The following is an 18,771-nucleotide window of genomic DNA, read 5'->3' as shown; positions in this document are numbered from 1 at the left end:
TTGTTTTGGTGGGGATTTGGTTGGTTGGTTGGTTTTTGATTGATTGGCTGTTGTTTTGGTTGGTTGGTTGGTTTTTGGTTGGTTGGTTGTTGTTTTCTGGGGTTTTGGTTGCTTGCTTGCTTTTCGGTTGATTGGTTGTTGCTTTGGTTGGTTGGATGGGTTTTGGCTGGTTGGTTGTTGTTTAGGTGGAGATTTGGTTGGTTGGTTGGTTTTCAGTTGGTTGGCTGTTGGTGGGGATTTGGTTTTTTGGATGTTTTTTGGTTGGTTGGATGTTGTTTTGGTGGGGTGTTGGTTGGTTGGTTGGTTGGTTGGTTGGATATTGTTCTGTGGGGTTTTGGTTGGTTTTTTTTTTGGTTGTGGGTTTTTTTTTAATTAAATAAAAAAAGGAAGCCTGAAAAGAGTCCCCCAGGACCAAGAGTGCTGCTTCAAGGAAAGGAGAACCTGGAGCAAAATCAGGAAATGTGAAGTTGGCATCATCAGTTTAGAGCTCGTGGAAGCCTTGCACGTGGCTGGCACTGAGGACAGCGGTGCCCAGCCCTGTTGGAGGCTGGTGCCCTGTGACCCAGCAGCTTCCCAGCTGATGTAAACCCCCATCTTCCCCCTTGTTCTGCAGTATTCTCGAGTGCTGGGGCCTGGAGCCAATGGCAGACAATGTCAACAACTAACAACATAGCGCAGGCCCGCAAGCTGGTGGAGCAGCTCCGCATCGAAGCTGGCATCGAGAGGATCAAGGTGAGCACATGCGCCGTGCCGCGGCTGGGGTGGCAGGGAGGTACCCTCGGGCAAGGGCTCTGGGTTTTACCCACACGCTTTCATGCTGCTGCAGTGTCTCTGGCTTGGGTACTGCAGTGTTTCCAGGAGAGGTGATACAGAGCAGCCCCGTGGAGAAAGGACTTGGGGGTGTTGGTTGATGAGAAACTGCACATGAGCCGGGTTCAGTGTGCTCTCACAGCCCAGAAACCAACCGTATCCTGGGCTGCATCCAAAGGAGCGTGAGCAGCAGGTCCAAGGAGGTGATCCTGCCCCTCTGTTCTGCTCTCGTGAGATCCCCCCTGCAGCACTGTGTGCAGTGCTGGTGTCCTCAGCATAAGGAGGGCATGGAGCTGTTGGAGCAAGTCCAGAGGAGGCCACGAGGATGGTCAGAGGTTGGAGCATCTCCTCTAGGAAGGCTGAGAACACTGGGGCTGTTAAGCCTGGAGAGGAGAAGCTGCATGGAGACCTCAGAGCAGCTTCCAGTGTCTGAAGGGGGCTACAAGGATGATGGAGGGGGACTCTTCATCAGGGACTGTAGTACACAGGACAAGGGGTGATGGGTTCAAACTGAAACAGGGGAAGTTCAGGTTAGGTATAAGGAAGAAGTTCTTTACTGTGAGGGTGTGGAGGCACTGGCACAGGGTGCCCAAAGAAATGGTAAATGTCCCATCCCTGGCAGTGTTCAAGGCCAGGTTGAACAGAGCCTTGGGTGCCATGGTTTAGTGTGAGGCATCCCTGCCCATGGCAGGGGTTGGAACTGGACAACCTTAAGGTCCTTTCCAACCCAAACTATTCTATGTTTTTATGAGACCCTTTCCTACAGGCACTGGTAAGGTTGCAGCCTGGGCAGCTTCTCCCAGCTTTTAGAAGTGATCACACAACGAAAAGCCAAGCAGCCACTGTCATTAGGCTCCTGGGGCTGAGCTGGCCACATGCAACCTGTGAAGACACTGAAGCGGCAGGGGATGGACCCAGCAAAGCTCTGCTGCCATGCTCACATGCAGTCCAGTCTTCCTGCCCCATCTTTTTGCAGGATGGCCTCACTGTCCGTGTGCAGTTTCTCTCAGGACATTGCTGCTTGAACAGTTATTTCTCCACTGCTGCTATTCGCAGTTCTTGTGAATGAAGATGGTGACATGCCTTCACTCTGGTTTGAGGCACGTTTGCGGTACAACTAGGGAGTTAAATTTGTGCTGCAGTTGTCCAGGATGGCAAACCAGAGTCTGTGCTCAGCTGTGTGCTGGCTCACACAGAAACAAAGCTCCCTTTGGCACTGGGAGGTTGGAGTAAGTAACGTGCTCACAGCCACAGCATCCCCTGAGAGCATCCTGATGCTGGCATCAGGGCTCTGCCAGCCTTGGTAGCCCAGTGGCTCAGGCAGGCTGCAGTCAGAAACCCCCTTGGGAGGAAGGGAAGGTGTTCATGGAAAGTCACTTGTCACACAAAGGAAACCCTCATGCATGGTGATGGAAGGCACAGTGAAACGAACACCATAAAATACACAGGTGCTAAATCCACCTGAGGGTTTTTAATGTAGTTTGAGTATTTTCTTTGACTTGCTAAGTCTGTAGCAGCAGGTCCTCTGTCATCTCTGGTTTTGATGTGCCAGAGGAGCTGCTACTGCTTTGTGGATATATATATAAAAATATATATACATATATATATTGAGGCATGAGGTTTTGTAGCTGTTTTTAGGGCCACCACTTTCCAGACTCCAGTGATGCACCCATCAGCAAGGCCAATTTAGGGAAGAAGAACTAAATTACAGGTCTTCCCCCAGCACAGACGTTGTTGACTCTGCTAAGAATTACCACGTCTCAGCTCCAGGATCCCAAATGGTGCACGCCAGGGAGGATGGAGGGTGTGTGTATACTTACCAGCCTTTGTAGCTGCCACTGTCTTAAATGCTTTGCTGAGAAGGAGCGGTGGTGAGACCGCAGTGTGATGCTATTTAGGCTGAGTGGAGAAGATGTGCTATCTGGGTGAGTTGTGATCTGCAAACCCAGCTCTTGGGTGAGTGTGCCAAGTCAGGCAGCTCCTAAGTGCAGTGCAATGCAGTGCAGTGCAGTGTCAAATGGGTGTTTGCTCCTCCAGCTCCTGCTCTCCACACCTTGCAGCCGAGGTTGGTGTCACTACACTTCGGAGATGAAGGGAAGGGGCTGCCCCAGCAGCAATTAGGAGCAATTAATGTTCTATGTAATGGATTTAAGGTAGAGCCTTGACCTTGTCTCTGCTGAGCAGTTTTGCCTTTGGATCCCAGTGTATGGATAAGTATATTGAAGTGCAGGCCAGCAGCAGTTTGTGATCATTAGAAGTGTTCATTACTGGTTAGGACTTCAGTAATACCTGGAGATTCCCCACAAAAGCACCTTGTCTGATGCAGTCTCTGGACCTGCCATTCCAGGAAACACCAAAAGAAGGAGGAGGGTTCCTACCCTGTGGTGTGGAAGCACAGGTTAAATGGGGTTTGCCCAAAGCTGTAACAAACCAGGGTTTTGTTGCAAGCACCTTTCCTCCTCCTCCCTTTGCACCCTTGGCTGCTGCTGTAGGGTTTAATGACAACATGCATCTGCAAGTTCCTGCTGGCTGTGTGCTGCAGCATCACAGCAAGGCTGCAGAGCACAGTGACCCTTGGATAGTGCTGCAGTGAGGGTAGCAGAGCTGAGGGAGCAGGGAGGTGGCATATAGGTGCTCTAGATTTAGGAGCCCCTAATGAAGGCTTAGCTCAGCTGAGAGGGACAAGTCACCCTGGAGCCAAGCAGCCGTGGAGATCCTGGGGAGGGAGCCGCTGCCATAAGGCTCTGCAGCTACAATAGGCCACATCTGGCTCTTCCAGATGTGGTCTGGTGGTGTCTGTGTTTTGGGTTTGCCATACATTCAACCTGCTATTAAGTTAATGGTAATAAAAGGGGGCTGATGCTGGTCTCCAGCTGCCAGCACCTCCCTGCCTGAGCTCTCCCCATGCCTCCCGCCTTCCTCGGTGCCCACCACCACGGCCTCATCCCTGCCAGGCTGCTCTGGGCTCCCACTTCCCAGAAGACACCTTTGAACTAAAATAAGCAGAGCCTTAAGTAATAGTTTCTAACAATTTCAAAACCTCCCTTTTTAACATCAGAGGATGGCCGCTGCGGCAGGCTTTTATTTCTCCTTTTTTATCCCAAAGCCCTTCAGAATCAGACAATAATATCTCCTTTTCAATCTCTGAGAGCATTTTTCACGTTGTCATTGCTTTATTTATATCAGACCTTACAAACTTTTTCTTTTCTTGTGTCCATTTCCTCTCTTCTTTTGTTGCCATCTCCACAAAGTCCCTGTTGCAGAAAGCAGAACACGGGTTCTCTTCCTCCCCGCAGAGGGGTCAGCGGTGCTGCATGGGCTGAGCTTTGCACCTTCACCTGAATGTCCTCATTTAACCTCCTGCCTTTTTGCATCGTTTAGGTCTCGAAAGCATCCTCTGAGCTAATGAATTACTGCGAGCAACACGCCAGGAATGACCCGCTGCTGGTTGGAGTGCCCGCTTCGGAGAATCCTTTTAAGGACAAAAAGCCTTGTATCATCCTATAGCTTTGCTCGCTGTGGCGTGTGGGATCTCTCAGGCAGGGCACTGTTCTCCATCAACTGAAACCAAGATACAAACTTATAACTGTGCCGAGGGGTAAATACTAAATGTTGGATTCAAATCGAGTTTAAACCTGGGGGGTGGGAAGGGGAAGGGGGGGTGGGGGGGGGGGGTACAATATTACACGTGGTTTTAGGGACGGGTGCGTGCTCCGGGGCAGGAGCTGCTCTGAAAGGGGTCAGCATTGACAAAGAAGAAGGGAAACAAACCCAAACCCCATGATTGGGGGGGGGGGGGGTATTTTTAATAGTGACATTTGTAATTGATACCGGGGTGGTGGTGGTGGAGGCAGTGGGGGTTCTTATTGCATCTGCCAATGCAAGATCTAAGTAGTGGGACCTCCCCGTAGAAGCTTTGAACAAAGCTCTGAGTGGGTCTCAGCCAATTAGTTTCTAATTAGCACATTGTTGCAAGCATTTGCTCTGTTCCTCGAGGAGGGAACGAGGGAGAAGACCCAGGTGGGGAGTTATTGTGTGGAAAACCAGTACTAAAGAGGAAAACCACCCAAAGCAACCAAAACGCCGCTTGGAAAACCGCTGTTGCAAATGGGTAAAGTGAGGCTGGGGCAGGGAGAGGAGGAGGATGGAGGCCAGGAGGCTCCCTCCTTGTGCCACAGAGCCCTGCTCCAAGGAGGGGATGGTACCACAGGAGAAGGCTCTCTAGTGTCAGATCCATTGGCCAGGAGTTGCCATGGGCAATGTTAGGAAGCCTGAGGCATAGGAGAGGCCGGGCTTGAGCTGCTCTGTGCTGTTATCACTGGTGTTCCCAATAGGACTGTACCAGGGGTTTGGGGGGGGGGGGAGCTTTCCGTTGTGCCATATCACATGAAAAGTCCTTTTAAGTTTGCCTTTTGGTGAGTCTTTGTTCAAAACACTACATTGGGCAGATCTGCGAGCATTCCTCGTCTCCCTGTCTCTTACCAAGAGCGGCAAATGGAACTTGCTCCACAGAACCCACTTCATTGAGGGAGGTGAGGGTAAGGCTGTAGAAGAAGTAAGTCCTTTTCCCATCCCTTGGAAAGCTGGACGTGCCATTGCAACGGGAGCGCTCTGTTCACCGATGTTAAACGTGGTGAGAGCAGGCGTGAGGAAGAGGGGACAAGCAGGAGAGCCTTCCTCCCGCTGCCCACCGCAGAGCCCTGATGGCAGCAACAGAGCCCAGTGGCTCCGTGCTGGGGCAGGCGGATGCTCAGGAGGAAATACCAGAGCTCAGGGAAGTCCCACTGTGTTTCCCCCTTGTCACTGGAGCTGCTACCCCACAGTAGGCAGAGGCACGGTTCCATTTCCTAACCGGCATGCCCGGACCCGTTCCCAGTGATGCTGGGATGACGGGTTTCAGTTTGGGGAAGAGAAGGAGAAAAGGAAACCAAACAACACACCTGATGGGAAACCTTGGGAGTTTTCCCATTCCCATTCCCTCAATGCTTTGGATTTGGTGTGAAATGCCCTGACCTCCCACTGGGATGGAAACCACAGGCGGCTGATCCCCTCATGGGACCTCATGGGACCTCCTGTGGCTGTGGCTGCAGGACCCCCTGCAAGAGGGAGCCTGGAGGAGGCTCTGGTTCAGTCTTTGGTGTTGAACCATGTTCACCCTTTCTGTCATGATCCAGGTGGAGGGAGGAGCCCTCACAGCACATCCTGCATCATGCTCAGGCTGGTCAGGCTTCATGGTCCAGCAGGGTACCGGGATGCTGTGCTGGCTGATGGTGTTCCAGTGCCAGGGGGCAGCTCGAAGGCAGGGATTGGAGCAGAGCCTGCAGTGGCTGGTACCCAGGGAGGGCAGGTTGTCATCAGGAAGAAGTTCAGCTTCAGAGGTTCTTCCTCCCCTGCCTGGAGTATTGGCTGAGTGCAGGCAGCACCTCTCCAGCAGCGTTGGCAGAGGCTGTGGTTAGCAGAGCTGCTTCATTTACCCTTCTTGGTTGCAGGTATCTTTGCATCCCTTTCTTTAAGTACGTGGTCACTTGCCTTTTAAAACCAAGTTGGACCCCCCAACACACACATTCTGAACACTGACCCACACCTCCTGTGTGCATCTTGCAGCTGCTTTCCTGGCCTCCTTTGCTGTTTTACACCTCCTGTTGCCCCCCATCCCGCTGTGCTGGGGGTTCCTCCCCTGGCACCAGCCTTGTGGCAGGCTGCTTGTGATCCCCTGGGTGTGTGATGCTGGGGGGGGGACACAGGTAGAGCAGAGGGAAGTGGATTTAGTTCCCTCTGCAGCCAAGCCCTACTTGCACCCCAGCCTGACGCCACGCTGAGCATCGCCTTGCAGCCAAGGGCAGCAGCCCCAGCACAGCACCGGGGGCGGGTGATGCCTTTATGGGTTTGTTGTGTGTGTTCCTGTTAACTCTTTTCCTCCAACAAAAGCTCTCAGAGGCCGCATCCTCAGCAGGGAGCGAGCTCGGTCCTGAGGTGCGCCTGGGTTCTGCTGCCACCGCTGCAGGGCTTTCTCTTCTCCATGGGGGAATTTCCTCTGTCCTTAATCTAGTACAGTTCCAGCCTTATTTTTCTACTCCGGATTGCTGATTCTTCCTCTATGTTAGAGACCTGTGCATGGTGCTATAGGCGGTGACCCAGGCAAGTGCCCGAGCTGCAGGGCAGCTCCGTGCGGCAGCGAGCAAGTGGCTGAGGTTACCGCAGGAGCCATACACCGCTCCTCCGCTTGAGAGGCCTGCTGCCCCCCCATCCATCACCACCTCGTGCTGCCCAGGGGGCTTCCCAGCACCCCCTGCCTGCACCCTGCCCTCTATGGGTTGGCAATGGGGCAGCTCAGACCCATGGAATGGGTTGGGGGGGGGTTGCTATGGGATGCTGCTGCATCCTTGTCCTCCCATCACGCTCATCCCTGGGGTCTTGCCTGAGTCACACTGGCAGTGGGGGGGTGGCCAGTGAGGGGCAGGGTTAGGTCCAAAGTGTGGCTGGAGATGGGAGCAGGGGATGGGGAGCATCTGCTTGGAGTCCCTTAGGAAAGGTGGGGACAGGGTTGGGGGGCTCCCGGATGCCGGTGGCCCATGGGGCGGGCAGGGGGCTGCTGGCGGGTGCTGGTGCCTCTCAGTGGGGTGAGTCGTTGGGTGGAAAAATCCTCGAGTTTGTGGGGTTTTCTGTTTTCTTTTCTGTTCTTTTTGAGGTTTTTTTTTCCTTGTCTGGGTAAATCAGTGCTCATTCCGTGCGTGTTTTTGTAGAGCATAAATAGAAGTGCAGATTCCCGTAGCTGCTTGTACTTTGTTCGTGCATTTGCTGGGCATAAAAAAAGAGGAAAAAAAAGACAAAAAAATACAAAAAAAAGACACTTTTCAGGACTTTTTAAGTGCTCCAAATGGCAAAGGGGCAGTGAGGACCCCTGAGGAGGCACGGGCGGGCAGTGCCAGCAGCCTCACAAAGGCCTTGGTTTTGGATGTGCCCAAACCTGCCTGGTGTTCCCTATAGCATGTGGTGAAGCTGGTGCCAAAAGAAAGGAGGGAGACTACGAAGAGGAAGGGAGAAGAGGAAACTGCTCCTGGTTAAGTTGCCTTGTCCTCCCCTCCCTGCCTCCGGGACCATGCCAGTGATGGGAGATGCCTGGTACCCACATGGCACCAGGTGATGGTTCCCCTTCCTCCGAGTGCTTAAAAAGTCAACTTTGAGTCAAAGTAATGCATTTCCTTCATTGAACAGAAGCCACGTGTCTGATCCTTTGCGCTCTTCAGTTCTCTCTGGCCTGTTATAATTGGTATTCTTATTTGCCAAACTCTGATCTTGTTGCCAAACACAAATCCAGGTTTGTAAAGACTGTATTTAGGAAGTAATCGGTGTCTGTAACGTAGGCTCCTCATAACGTCTGCAGTTTGGGATCTCTTTGGTTTTTATTTCTGGTGTGCCATAGCCCAATTCCTTGCACAGTGTTTAATATTTTGTGGACTTGTTGTTAAGAAGTGAAATTGATAATACAATAAAAAGGCTCACTTTTCATTTTGCCAGATCTCCTGCCCAGCCTGTCCTGCATCCCGCATCCTGCATCCCGCATCCTGCATCCCGCATCCCGCATCCCGCCCAGCCTGTCCTGCAGCAACCTGCCGTGGTTGCTGCTCACGTCCCCATAGTGCTGCCAGCTTGGGGGCACAGCAGGAGCTTTCTCCAGAGCTGGGATCAGTGAAGACCTTCCCACCCCTTTCCTTGGGGTGTCTCCTGCCCGAGGACACCTTGCTCATCCCAACCGGGTGGGATGGGGCTGAGCAGCATCCCCACCACCTCACTGGGTGTCACAGCCTTGCAGGCTGAGCTGGTGCAGCCCCTTCGGAGCCCCCTTCTCCCACACACGGGGGCTGCTCCCACCAACCTGATGCTCCCCATCTGCCCCAGCAGCATCGGAGCTGATGTTTACGGGGCCTTCCTGTCCATGGAGCCACAGCAAAACCAAACCCAGGTGAAAAGGAGAAGCAAAGGAAGGGGCCTCCACCTGCCCTGGCTGCAGCCCCATCTCTTCCCTCAGCTTCCCAGCAGCTCCCATCCCAGAGCAGCAGCAGGGTCCAGTGCTGGAGCTGGCTGAGCCACGGGGGTTGCTTTCCTGGAAGGCTTTGGCCCTGCAGTACCGCAGTGCTGCTGCCATGGGCAGCCTGGAGCCACGCTTCCCCTGCGTGCCTGGAATAGTTGGGATGTTTCCGTGTCTGACCCGAAAGGCTGAGCTGGGGCGGGCAGCGGCAGCTCCGGCCTGAGCCGGGGTCCTTGGGCTCTGTCACCCTACACTGATGATGCCTGACTGCAGGGCCGGGTCTGGGGGGACCGGTGCTGATCTTATGGGAGGCACAGGGATGTCCGTGCCCTGCAGAGCCCGGGGGGGATGCAGGGGAGCAGAGGGGATGCGATTTCCAATAGCATTTAGGGGGGATGTGGCCTTGCTGGGGTCCTGTGTCAGATCCCTGCACCCCTCAAACCCAGGGGCACGCATCAGGGATGCTGCTGGAAACCCACGGCAAAGCGAACCCGAGCCTGGCAGCACATGAAAGGCCACTGGACCCTCCTGGGGCAAGGGCTATAAATACCCCCCCCTCTCTCCCAGGGCTGTTTTTAGCTTCCCCACAGCTATAATTAACCCGCCTTTGGAGCCAGGGCTGGGGATGCTGCTGGCACCATGGGCCAGGGCTGCAGGGACATGGCCGGGGTGGCCCTGGGGGCAGTGGCGTGTGTCCCACCAGGTCTGGGCACAGCAGGGTCGGGCTGCACTGGGGTGGTTGCATCGCTGCAGCCGGGCTGCCCACCCTGGCAATGCATGGCCCTGGGTGCCCCCCCCCCCAGCATCCCTGCAGACCCTGCCCCAGGCACAGGGGTGCAGGAGCTCGGCTGCACCCGGCAGCCCAGGGGCTCTGTGGGTGGATGCAGGGGCGGATGGGGACAGAGCCTGGGGACGGGGCCAGCCCGGCTGCCTCCTGCCAGCAGCCACCCAGCCCAGACTCATAAATCAGAGGCTGTGGCCTCCCTGTGTGCTGGGCTCAGAGCAGGATCCAGCCCGGCCCTGTCTGGCTGCAGCCACCCCAGAGCCAGGAAGGGGCTCAGTTTGCCCCCACCCTCCCCATCCAAAACAGCACCATCCCTGAGCCTCCCCTTGCATGCACATCCCCTCCATGCATGGATGTGCAAGGTCCTGGTGACCATAGGAAATGGGGTTGCATCGGTGCCCCCCCCCGCCCCCGGGTCACTGGGACCCCCGCACACCCCCTGCACCCACAGCATGGATCCACCCCCCCCTTGGATCAACCCCAACCCTGCTTGGGGCGAGGGTCAGGGATTTCCTATGGGAAATGGTGGCACTTCCCAGGATGGAAGGGATGGGGGGGGGGCTGCACCCTCAGCACCCTCCCCGCAGCCCCGGGCTCGGGGTCACCCAGGGGCTGATGCTGCTGGTGTTGGGCTGGCCCTGCCTGGCTCCACTGTGCTGGGTTTTGTGGCCTCACCCTGCGGTGATGCTGGGGGGGGGTCACAGTATTGGGGGTCCAGGCAGAGCCAAACCAGCCCCGGAGCCCCCCTCCCATTGATCCCCCATTGCCGCGGGTGGGGGGGGGGGAGGGGGAAGCGTTGTCCCTGGGGTCCATAGGGGGCAGATCGGGGTCTGCGTTGCCTGGGGGGTTCCTGCACCCCCAGAGGGTCCCCTCCCGCCTGGATCAAGCCCCTGCGGTGCTGCCATGGTAGGGTCCGGGTCAGGGACAATGCGTGTGTGAGGTCTGGGGCTGCTCCTGCCTGCTCCCATGTGCCCCTATCAGGGTGCCACAGCCCTGGTATGGACACGGGCACGGGGAGGATGCATTGCCCTGGGGATGCCTGCACCGTGGTGGGACCCCGGTTCCCATAGCCAGGGTCCGCTGCACAGCCCCAGGGGTCACTTACCCTGTGCTCAGCTCCTCACAGACCTCAGGGGCTGTTCCCATGCACAGACCCAGCTGCTGTCACACATAGAAAGAGCCTCAGGCCCCATCAGGGCCACCCCTCCCCAGGCACACGCTGCATTGTGCATACAGAACCCCCCTCCCCACGGGCCCAAGCTCCAGCAGCCCCAAGCAACGCAGACAGCCCTGGCTTCAGATGTTTTATTGCAAATAACTCGGGGTTTTTGTCTTAAATCAGTATAAGAATAAACTCTGGAATAAATTCATCTCCAAGTGGTTTGAGAGTGCAAAAAAACTCGACACGGATTCCAGCTCCATCGGTACCGACAATAACCGATCCCTTGGAGAAAGCAGTTCCCCTGCAGTCCTCACCTCTGCCCGGTCACAGCTGCCGAACAGAGGGCATCGCACGCTCTCCATCTCCTCCCAACGCCTGGCCCGGGGCTCCTCAGCGCAGTCCCCAAGCTCCCTGCATCCAAGCAATGGATGAGCTCCGGCGCGCTCCGGCCAGCGTCCGACCCGGCTGCCGGCACAGCAGGGCTTTGGCTGCCTCCATCCCGTGCCCACCGGTGCCGCTCTGCTCCTTCCTCCGCTCCGGGTATAAATGAAAACGAAATCGGTGGCTGTTTGCGTTTGGGGTTATTTTGGGTGGGTTTGGGTTGGTTGTAAACTGGCCGTTCCCGCCTTGCTTTTGCCTGCCGTTTATACTGTTTCCCCCCTCCTTTTTCAGGTACAGAGCCGGGCATGGGCCGGGGCTGGCTCAGCGCTCCTGCAGGCACACAAACGGCACCCACTGGTTCCTGTCGCGGCTCTCAGTGCAGTATTTGGCCACCTCCGCCAAGCCTTGGCTCTTCCAGGCGTCCGTGTGCGGGTTCTGAGGAGCAGAAACACGGAGTCAGCGCCGCCGTCGCCCTCACACACAGCTCCCGAGCCCCCCCACTCTGGGCCTTGGTGCGTGACCGTGCCGTGCATCATCACCACCCCACTCACCGTGACTAAGAGGCAGTGGAGGTCACGGGGCTCGGAGCCGGGCTCAGGCTCCCCCAGGATGGTGGCCAAGCGCTGCATGCCCAGGACGCGCAGGATGTGGATGTCGTTGTCGCAGCAGAAGGCTTGGATGAGGGTGAAGTGGATTTGCAGGGCGATGTCACCTTCGTCCTCCTCGTCAGTAGCCAGCACGCACAGCACCACGCTGTCAGGGTCCCTATGGGCACACGGGGCGTTAGAGGGGCAACCAGCTCCGATGGGGCTGTGATTTCCCCCCACACCCGTGGGACACCGGTACCCCCCCATCACCTGCACGCTGGATGCACCCCCCCCGATACTCACACATTCATGAGCTTGGCGGACTCATAGACACCCACTGTGAGCCGGTCCTGGTGCTGCGCTGCCACCAGCACCCGCTCCACGGCCTCGCTCACCGCCTGCATCCTGCGGGGCAAGGGGAGACGAGACCCGGTGAGCACCGGCGGCAACAAGGGCGAACCCCCCCGACCCAAGCCCCGCATCTCCGAGCCCGGGTCCCGCACGTACCTGCTGCTGTCGCAAGGCACCAGCTCCTCCAGAGTCATGGCGCGATCGTAATCCAAGGGCGTGCGGGCTCCGTGCGGGGAAAGCAAATCCCAATCGCGATAAATCCGAGCGCGCTCCCGTAATGCTCGCCCCGTCCCGCACCGCACCACGAACCGAATGCGCCGCAACCCAACCCGGCGCTGCCTTTTATACCCTTCCGCAGCGCGGGGTGGGCGGCCCCGCTTCGCCCATTGGCTGGCTCCGTAGAGGGTACAGCGGGGATTGGACACCACGGGTTGGTCCCACGTGGGGGTGAGGTGGGGTGCGGGGGAACCCCCGCCCCGGAAGTGTCCCCGGGGCTGCGCGCGGGGTTTGCGGGGCGCTGGGGCCTGCACCGGGGGCTACGGGCACGGGGGCTTGGCCTTTGGAGGGGGGGGCCGCTGAGGGCGAAGCCAGGGCCCGCGGGGACGCGCGCTGGGAGGTCGGTACTGGAGCGGGGACCGCACTGCGGCGCCCCCTGGCGACCCGCTTAGAGGAGCGCTGGGGCTTGAATGGAATAGGATAAAAGCAATGAATGCCTAATGGTGGTTAAGGAAATAAGGAAGGAATATGAAATGTTTTAATATATATTTTAATATGTAAGAAGTATTAATGAAATAAGGAAGAGTAAATGGAGTAAAAGCAGGCATAGAAAGACAAGCAACAAGTTTGAGGGAGAAATAAAGGGCAAAGTTAAAATATATGGAGAGCAGAGCGACACAGATGCAGCAAGAAGATTAAAAGCAAGGGCACTGAGATAACACCAGGTATTGTTAAAAAGCAGTGAGCTAAGGACAGCGAACAGGATGAAAGGAGAACACTAAAAGCAAGGGTGGTTAAAGAAATAATAAGAAATAGGATGGTGCATTGGAATGGAGACATACAATGAACATTTTGAAAGTGATAGCACTGCGGGAGCTGTGATTTAAAATACAGAGAGCAAAGGAGATAAAACTAGGAATATTAGAAGCCAAATTAAGAGAGGAAAGAATTGAAAGGCAGAAAGCCAAATAAAACTGAGACATAGACAGAACTCGGTACGTTTAGAAAGGAGGGAATGACTGTTCTTTTAATGGCCGGCTGTATCCGGACTCTGGAGCCTGTAATTAAACGCCTCTGGCTTCTGCAGCTGCCAACGAAGGGAAGGGGCGCAGGAGCGGTGCTGTGACAGGGCCCGCGGGAGGAGGCGATGCCCAGAGCGGTATCGGAGCGCGGTGGGGAGCGCTGGGCGCGGCCTGCGGGGGGTGCGGAGGGGGAGCAGGGACAAGAGCGGTGAACCCGCAGCGGCAGAGCCGGGAGCGGCGCCACCGCGGAGTGCGGGTACCCAGGGCACCGGGGCGCGGCGCTGCCGTCGGCCATGTCCTTTCCCGAGGCATGCCGGGAGATGTAGTCCATCGGCAGGCAGCCTGCCGTCGGCCATATTGTTTCCAGAGGTATGCCGGGAGGTGTAGTCCCTCGGCAGGCTGGTTCCGGTCGGCCATGTTGTTTCCCGATGTATGCCGGGAGTTGTAGTCCCTCGACGCTCACATTCCGTCCCTTGCTAGGTTCAAACCTCCCACCGGAGTCAGAGTTCCGAGTAAAAAACGATCAAATTGAGAATTTTTGGTGTGAATTTGGTCAGATTTAGAATTTTGAGTGTGGACCCGGCCCACCCTTCAGTGGGCCCTTAGCCCCCTGATCACCGAGACATTGTACTTTTAAAAGCTTCATGCCTTGAAAATGAGATAGTTCTTTCTCTCATGAAATCTACACTGGAACCAAACACACATGTGGCTGGGTTGGGGTTTCGGTTGCTTTTTTCTTGTAACCATACACAAGTAAACTTCCATTATTATATATATATTTTATATATATATATATATTCAGGAATACTGAAGCTTTGCACCCAAAAGGAGCTTTGATGAGAAAATGAACATGGCCTGGCTGCAGTGTGCACTCGCAGCCCAGAAAACAACCATATCCTGGGCTGCATCAAAAGGAGCGTGACCAGCAGTTCGGAAGAGGTGATCCTGCCCCTCTACTCTGCTCTCATGAGACCTCACTTGGAGCATTGTGTGCAGTTCTGGTGTCCTCAACATAAAAAGGACATGGAACTGTTGGAACAAGTCCAGAGGAGGGCACGAGGATGAGCAGGGGCTGGAGCACCTCCTGTATGGAGACAGGCTGAGAAAGTTGGGGCTGTTCAGCCTGGAGAAGAGAAGCTACATGGAGACCTCATAGCAGCTTCCAGTGTCTGATGGGGGCCTATAGGGATGCTGGGGGGGGGACTCTTCATTTAGGGACTGTAGTGACAGGACAAGGGGTGATGGGTTCAAACTTAAACAGGGGAAGTTTAGATTGGATATAAGGAGGAAATTCTTTACTGTGAGGGTGGTGAAGCACTGGAATGGGTTGCACAGGGAGGTTGTGAATGCTCCATCCCTGGCAGTGTTCAAGGCCAGGTTGGACAGAGCCTTGGGTGAGATGGTTTAGAGCGAGGTGTCCCTGCGAATGGCAGGGGGGTTGGAACTGGATGATCTTAAGGTCCTTTCCTACCCTAACTATTCTATGATTCTATGAATCACTCTGGTCAATGATGTTTGCAACAAATGTGTACTTTGAAGAGGTCACTGCATTAAAGCAGTGTCCTGGGTTCAGCAGTAGCAGTCATTTTTCTCCTTCTTAGTAGCTGGTGCAGAAGGGAGAGCAAGCATGGCTGACTGGGTTTAAAACAAGACAGTTCTTTTTGGAGCCCAACATGGGGCACGAAGGGTTGAGATAACTGACCAGAGTGTGTCCAATCGTATTTGTGATAAGCATTCATTGTTTTGGATTAAGTCACTTGTCACAGTGCTGATTTATTGGCTCTCGAAGCTGTTGCTCTTGATCTCACAGGTTCAGCATGTCGTACCTTACTTACAGCCAGTATTTGCTGTGTTAGTGTTTATTGGCTGGGGGCCTTGGGCTAAGGTTCTTGTTTCATTGTACTTTATGGTAATGACTTGTGATACAATAGAATCATTGATCATGAAACTGATCTGGCTTATGTTCCAGTGTGGTCACCACCTCTATACTCTGGGAGGTATAGAATAGAAGTGTTTTCTGCACCAGCTACTAAGGAGGAGGAAAAGGACTGCTATTGCTGAACCCAGGACAAGCAGACATGAAGCAAACTGCAAGGAGTATTCTTAAAGCATTGCTTCTGCCGGAAAAGTGAGAACCCGAAGTGAATCGAGGCTTCTTGTGAAAGAGCCGGGTTTAAGCGCTTGTGGTGCGCTAAAATCAGACTGGTCCGGGTCTGCGCGCTCCTTTCTGCAGCCCCATCCCGCAGGTTTCGGTGTTGAGGCGTGCAGTGATTTCGGGAAGGAAAGCGCAGGCGGTGACCCCCGTGTTCTTTACCGTTGCGTTCCGCTAGATGGGGCGTGAGCACAGCGCCAGCCCTGCCTGGGAGGGAGGTGAGGCAAGAACCGTTTGTGCCCGTTGAGTTCTTAGGGAAACCCCCTTCGAATACATCCCGAAGCAGTCGCTGCTTCACAATTCGCCTTTGCTCTTTCCCAGACCGGCTGTGGCAGTGAAGGCTGTGGAAGCTTTCTACGGAGGGTATTTTCCTTCATTAAACAGGATGATTGCAGCTCGGCATTGCGTCCCTGGAGGGGTTATCAAATGCGTGATGGCACTATGAAGCACAGCTTTTTATTCTGGCTACTACCAGATATGCTCATTCTGTCCAAGCAAACTCATTACAGAAATTTGTACTTGGAGCAACCCAATTGTGGCCATTCTCTTCCCAGATCTTTGCCTTCAACCCTAAAGTTTGACATATCACCGTGCTTCCTGAATGAATCCTGTGCCACCAAATGAGGTTTTCATTCTGATTGTTCCCTGCTTTCCCTGTAGGCATTTCAGCACTGAGCTCCCCTCTTAAAGCAGAGGTTGAACGTAGTGCTGAAATGGTTTTTGTATGTGAGATATTGGAATGACACAATATTAAAGCTTCATCATCTATAATATTTCTCCCTTTATTACTTGAAATAAAGTGGTTTTTCCAGCTTGTGAAGGACCTGGTGCATCATCGCAGACAAGTTTAAAGTGGAATTTTGCTGTCGGCCATGTGTTGGCACTGAGAAATCAGGAGTTCAATTGGAAAGACCTGAAAGGGAACTACCGGTGATAGCTTAGCCCTAAAAATACCCAGCCCTGCAAGAAGCCTGCTGGGCAATCAGTGCCGCCCCACGTGCTACTTAACTTCTGACCACTGACGTTGCATGGCTGTTATTTGGGAGGATGAACTGCCAGGAGCGAGATTGAATCCGGTCACCACCACGTCCCGTTGTGGCGTCTCGCGTGACTGCTGAGCCTCCAGCGCTGCACCAGGTCACCTCTGACCCGGTGGAAGAATGTTACCTCCTGCCCTGGCAAAGCAAAGGGGTGAATGGCCTCAGTGGGCAGCAATGTCCCTGCACGCAGGGGCTGCTTCATCAATCGGCTTTGCTGTTCTTGAGCTCGTTTTGCACTCACAGTTATTCACAAACACTTTGAGGACTGGTGCTGGTAGCATTGAGAATAAATCACTGGAGGCTTTGTGACTGTCGTGGATGGAGTGGCAGGTTTGGTTTGTGACTAACGGCTGGGGGCTGCTTTAGCATTTCACAGCATGGGGCTCTGATGTGCTGCTCGGCAGGATAACGTTATGGAGAGAAACAGCTTTCTGTGAGACTCAAGTGAGAATTGCTTCACTTTCCCAAAAGCTTGGGAAATCCAGAAGGAGAGATGTTTATCAGGCCTAGGGCTGGGCCTCCCTTGGCTTCTTGGCAGGCTACCTAATGCAGACAGCAAGGGAAAATGAAGAAAGAAATCTTTGGGAGTCTTGGGTCACGTCAGGCCGGTGAATGCTCCGCTTCCAAGCCTGGCAGCAATAGAAACCGTGGGTCAGCCTAAGCTTCCCTGGCAAACAGCCTTGTGCCAGAGACTCCTTGTGTTACAATAGTTCCTGTTTCAGTGGTGTCCTGGGTCACAGCTCCACTGGAGGTATTGGGAGGGCTGTTTACAGTAGCTGGGCTGTCAGGATGCTGGAGTGGCAGGAGCAGGACGCTGCCTACAATGGCTCCTGTGGCTCCTTGGCTTCTTTGGGCTTGTGATCCCCCTGCAAAGCCTCTGTGTCCCCGACTTCATGGGCTGGGAGCAGCTTTCCAAAACCGACAGCTTCTGCCAAAAAGGGGGGATCGTGTCAAAGGGTGGAAAGGGTTTGATGGACAGAGCAGGGCTCTGCTTCTGCCTGCTCACTGAGTGCAAGTCCCCTCCGTTCTTGCTGTCTCTGCTGTCAACCTGATGTGAAACCTCAGAATCCAAGGGTGATGATGAGTAGTGCTAAGCACGACAATCGTTTTAACCGTGATAACACAGCAGGAAATAACAACCAGATCTCTTGCTCCACAGCAGTTCAATGCCACCCCACCACACAACAGCACAGGGCTGGCTGGGAGCTCTCGCCCTGACCTGCCGCATTGCTGAGGCTTGCTCTGTGCTCCCACTGAACAAGAGTGACATTAAAACCCGAGGGAGCTGCATCAATCCCAGCTGTCACATGGCATTGCCGTGACATTGCTGGCATCGGCGCTACCTCCTAACAGGAGATGGAAGTGGGAAGCAGCAGCACGTCGTGAATAATGGATCAGATACGCCTGGTGTGTAACATTTACAAAGAAAAGGTGTGTCTCCTAGCGACAGAACAAACTGGTTATCAACACGGGAACCGGGAGCTCCGTGTCCTCCTGAATGCAAAACGCGAGATAAAGCAGAGAGTCACAGCTCATTGAACATCCCTGCGCTGCCCACGGGGCTGCCCCCTCCAACATCCCCGCTGGAGAACGGGGGTAGTGTAAAGAGAGAGAAAACAAGAGACAGAGAAAGGGGGGGTGAGCTGTGGGTGAGAACTGGTGGAGCCACTTGGTTGCCTGGGGCACAACGTGCCCGCGCTGTGCCGGGAGAGTGACGCTGCTATAGCCGCTAACTCGCACACGGCTGCGATAGGGAACACGCGCCTGGCAGCGCAGGGCGGGTTGTGCAAACCAGAGGTGGGGTTGGCTTAGGTGTACTGCAGGGAGCTGCAGGGAAGGATGGCGGATGAGGGGAATGAAGGGCAGACAATGCCAGACTGGTTTGGGTTGGAAGGGACCTTAAAGCTCGCCCAGTCCCAACCCCTGCAATGGGGACCCCTTCCGCTAGAGCAGCTTGCTCCAAGCCCCTGTGTCCAACCTGGCCTTGAGCACTGCCAGGGATGGGGCAGCCACAGCTTCTCTGGGCACCCTGTGCCAGCGCCTCAGCACCCTCACAGGGAAGAGCTTCTGCCTAAGAGCTCAGCTCAGTCTCCCCTCGGGCAGGTTCAAGCCATTCCCCTTGGCCTGTCCCTACAGGCCCTTGTCCCAAGCCCCTCTCCAGGTTTCCTGCAGCCCCTTCAGGCACTGGAGCTGCTCTAAGGTCTCCCCTTCAGGAGCCTTCTCTTCTCCAGGCTGCC

At 55.0% G+C, this 18,771-nt stretch overlaps 3 protein-coding genes across 7 annotated transcripts in view; 1 reads left to right on the top strand and 2 right to left on the bottom strand.

Annotated features, from left to right (window-relative positions):
- Nucleotides 1-4,401, top strand: part of GNG7 (G protein subunit gamma 7) — a 66,242-nt gene extending 61,841 nt beyond the window's left edge. For all 5 annotated transcript variants that reach the window (XM_061350454.1, XM_061350301.1, XM_061350212.1 and 2 more), the window contains 2 exons: nucleotides 614-732; nucleotides 4,192-4,401. In XM_061350454.1, the coding sequence (XP_061206438.1) occupies nucleotides 652-732; nucleotides 4,192-4,317 (207 nt within the window). In that variant the 5' untranslated portion in view covers nucleotides 614-651 and the 3' untranslated portion in view covers nucleotides 4,318-4,401. The remainder of the gene's footprint in view (nucleotides 1-613; nucleotides 733-4,191) is intronic.
- The window catches only part of PEX11G (peroxisomal biogenesis factor 11 gamma), a 343,872-nt gene that overhangs the window by 197,904 nt on the left and 127,197 nt on the right, over nucleotides 1-18,771 (bottom strand). The window lies entirely within an intron of this gene.
- On the bottom strand, nucleotides 11,424-18,083 carry GADD45B (growth arrest and DNA damage inducible beta). Its single transcript, XM_061360587.1, has 5 exons — nucleotides 18,076-18,083; nucleotides 12,261-12,373; nucleotides 12,057-12,158; nucleotides 11,718-11,931; nucleotides 11,424-11,601 (listed from the first exon to the last, which is right to left on the bottom strand). The coding sequence occupies exons 2-5, from the start codon at nucleotides 12,296-12,298 to the stop codon at nucleotides 11,488-11,490; spliced, it is 468 nt and encodes a 155-aa protein (XP_061216571.1). The 5' UTR covers nucleotides 12,299-12,373; nucleotides 18,076-18,083; the 3' UTR covers nucleotides 11,424-11,487.

Source organism: Neopsephotus bourkii, unplaced genomic scaffold (genome assembly GCF_033783945.1).
Source record: "Neopsephotus bourkii isolate Nb327-2 ecotype Australia unplaced genomic scaffold, CSIRO-AGI_Nbou_v1 NB_2, whole genome shotgun sequence".
Lineage (NCBI taxonomy): Eukaryota > Metazoa > Chordata > Aves > Psittaciformes > Psittacidae > Neopsephotus > Neopsephotus bourkii.
The sequence above is the reverse complement of the archived record's forward strand: the minus strand, read 5'-3'. Positions and strand labels throughout refer to the sequence as shown.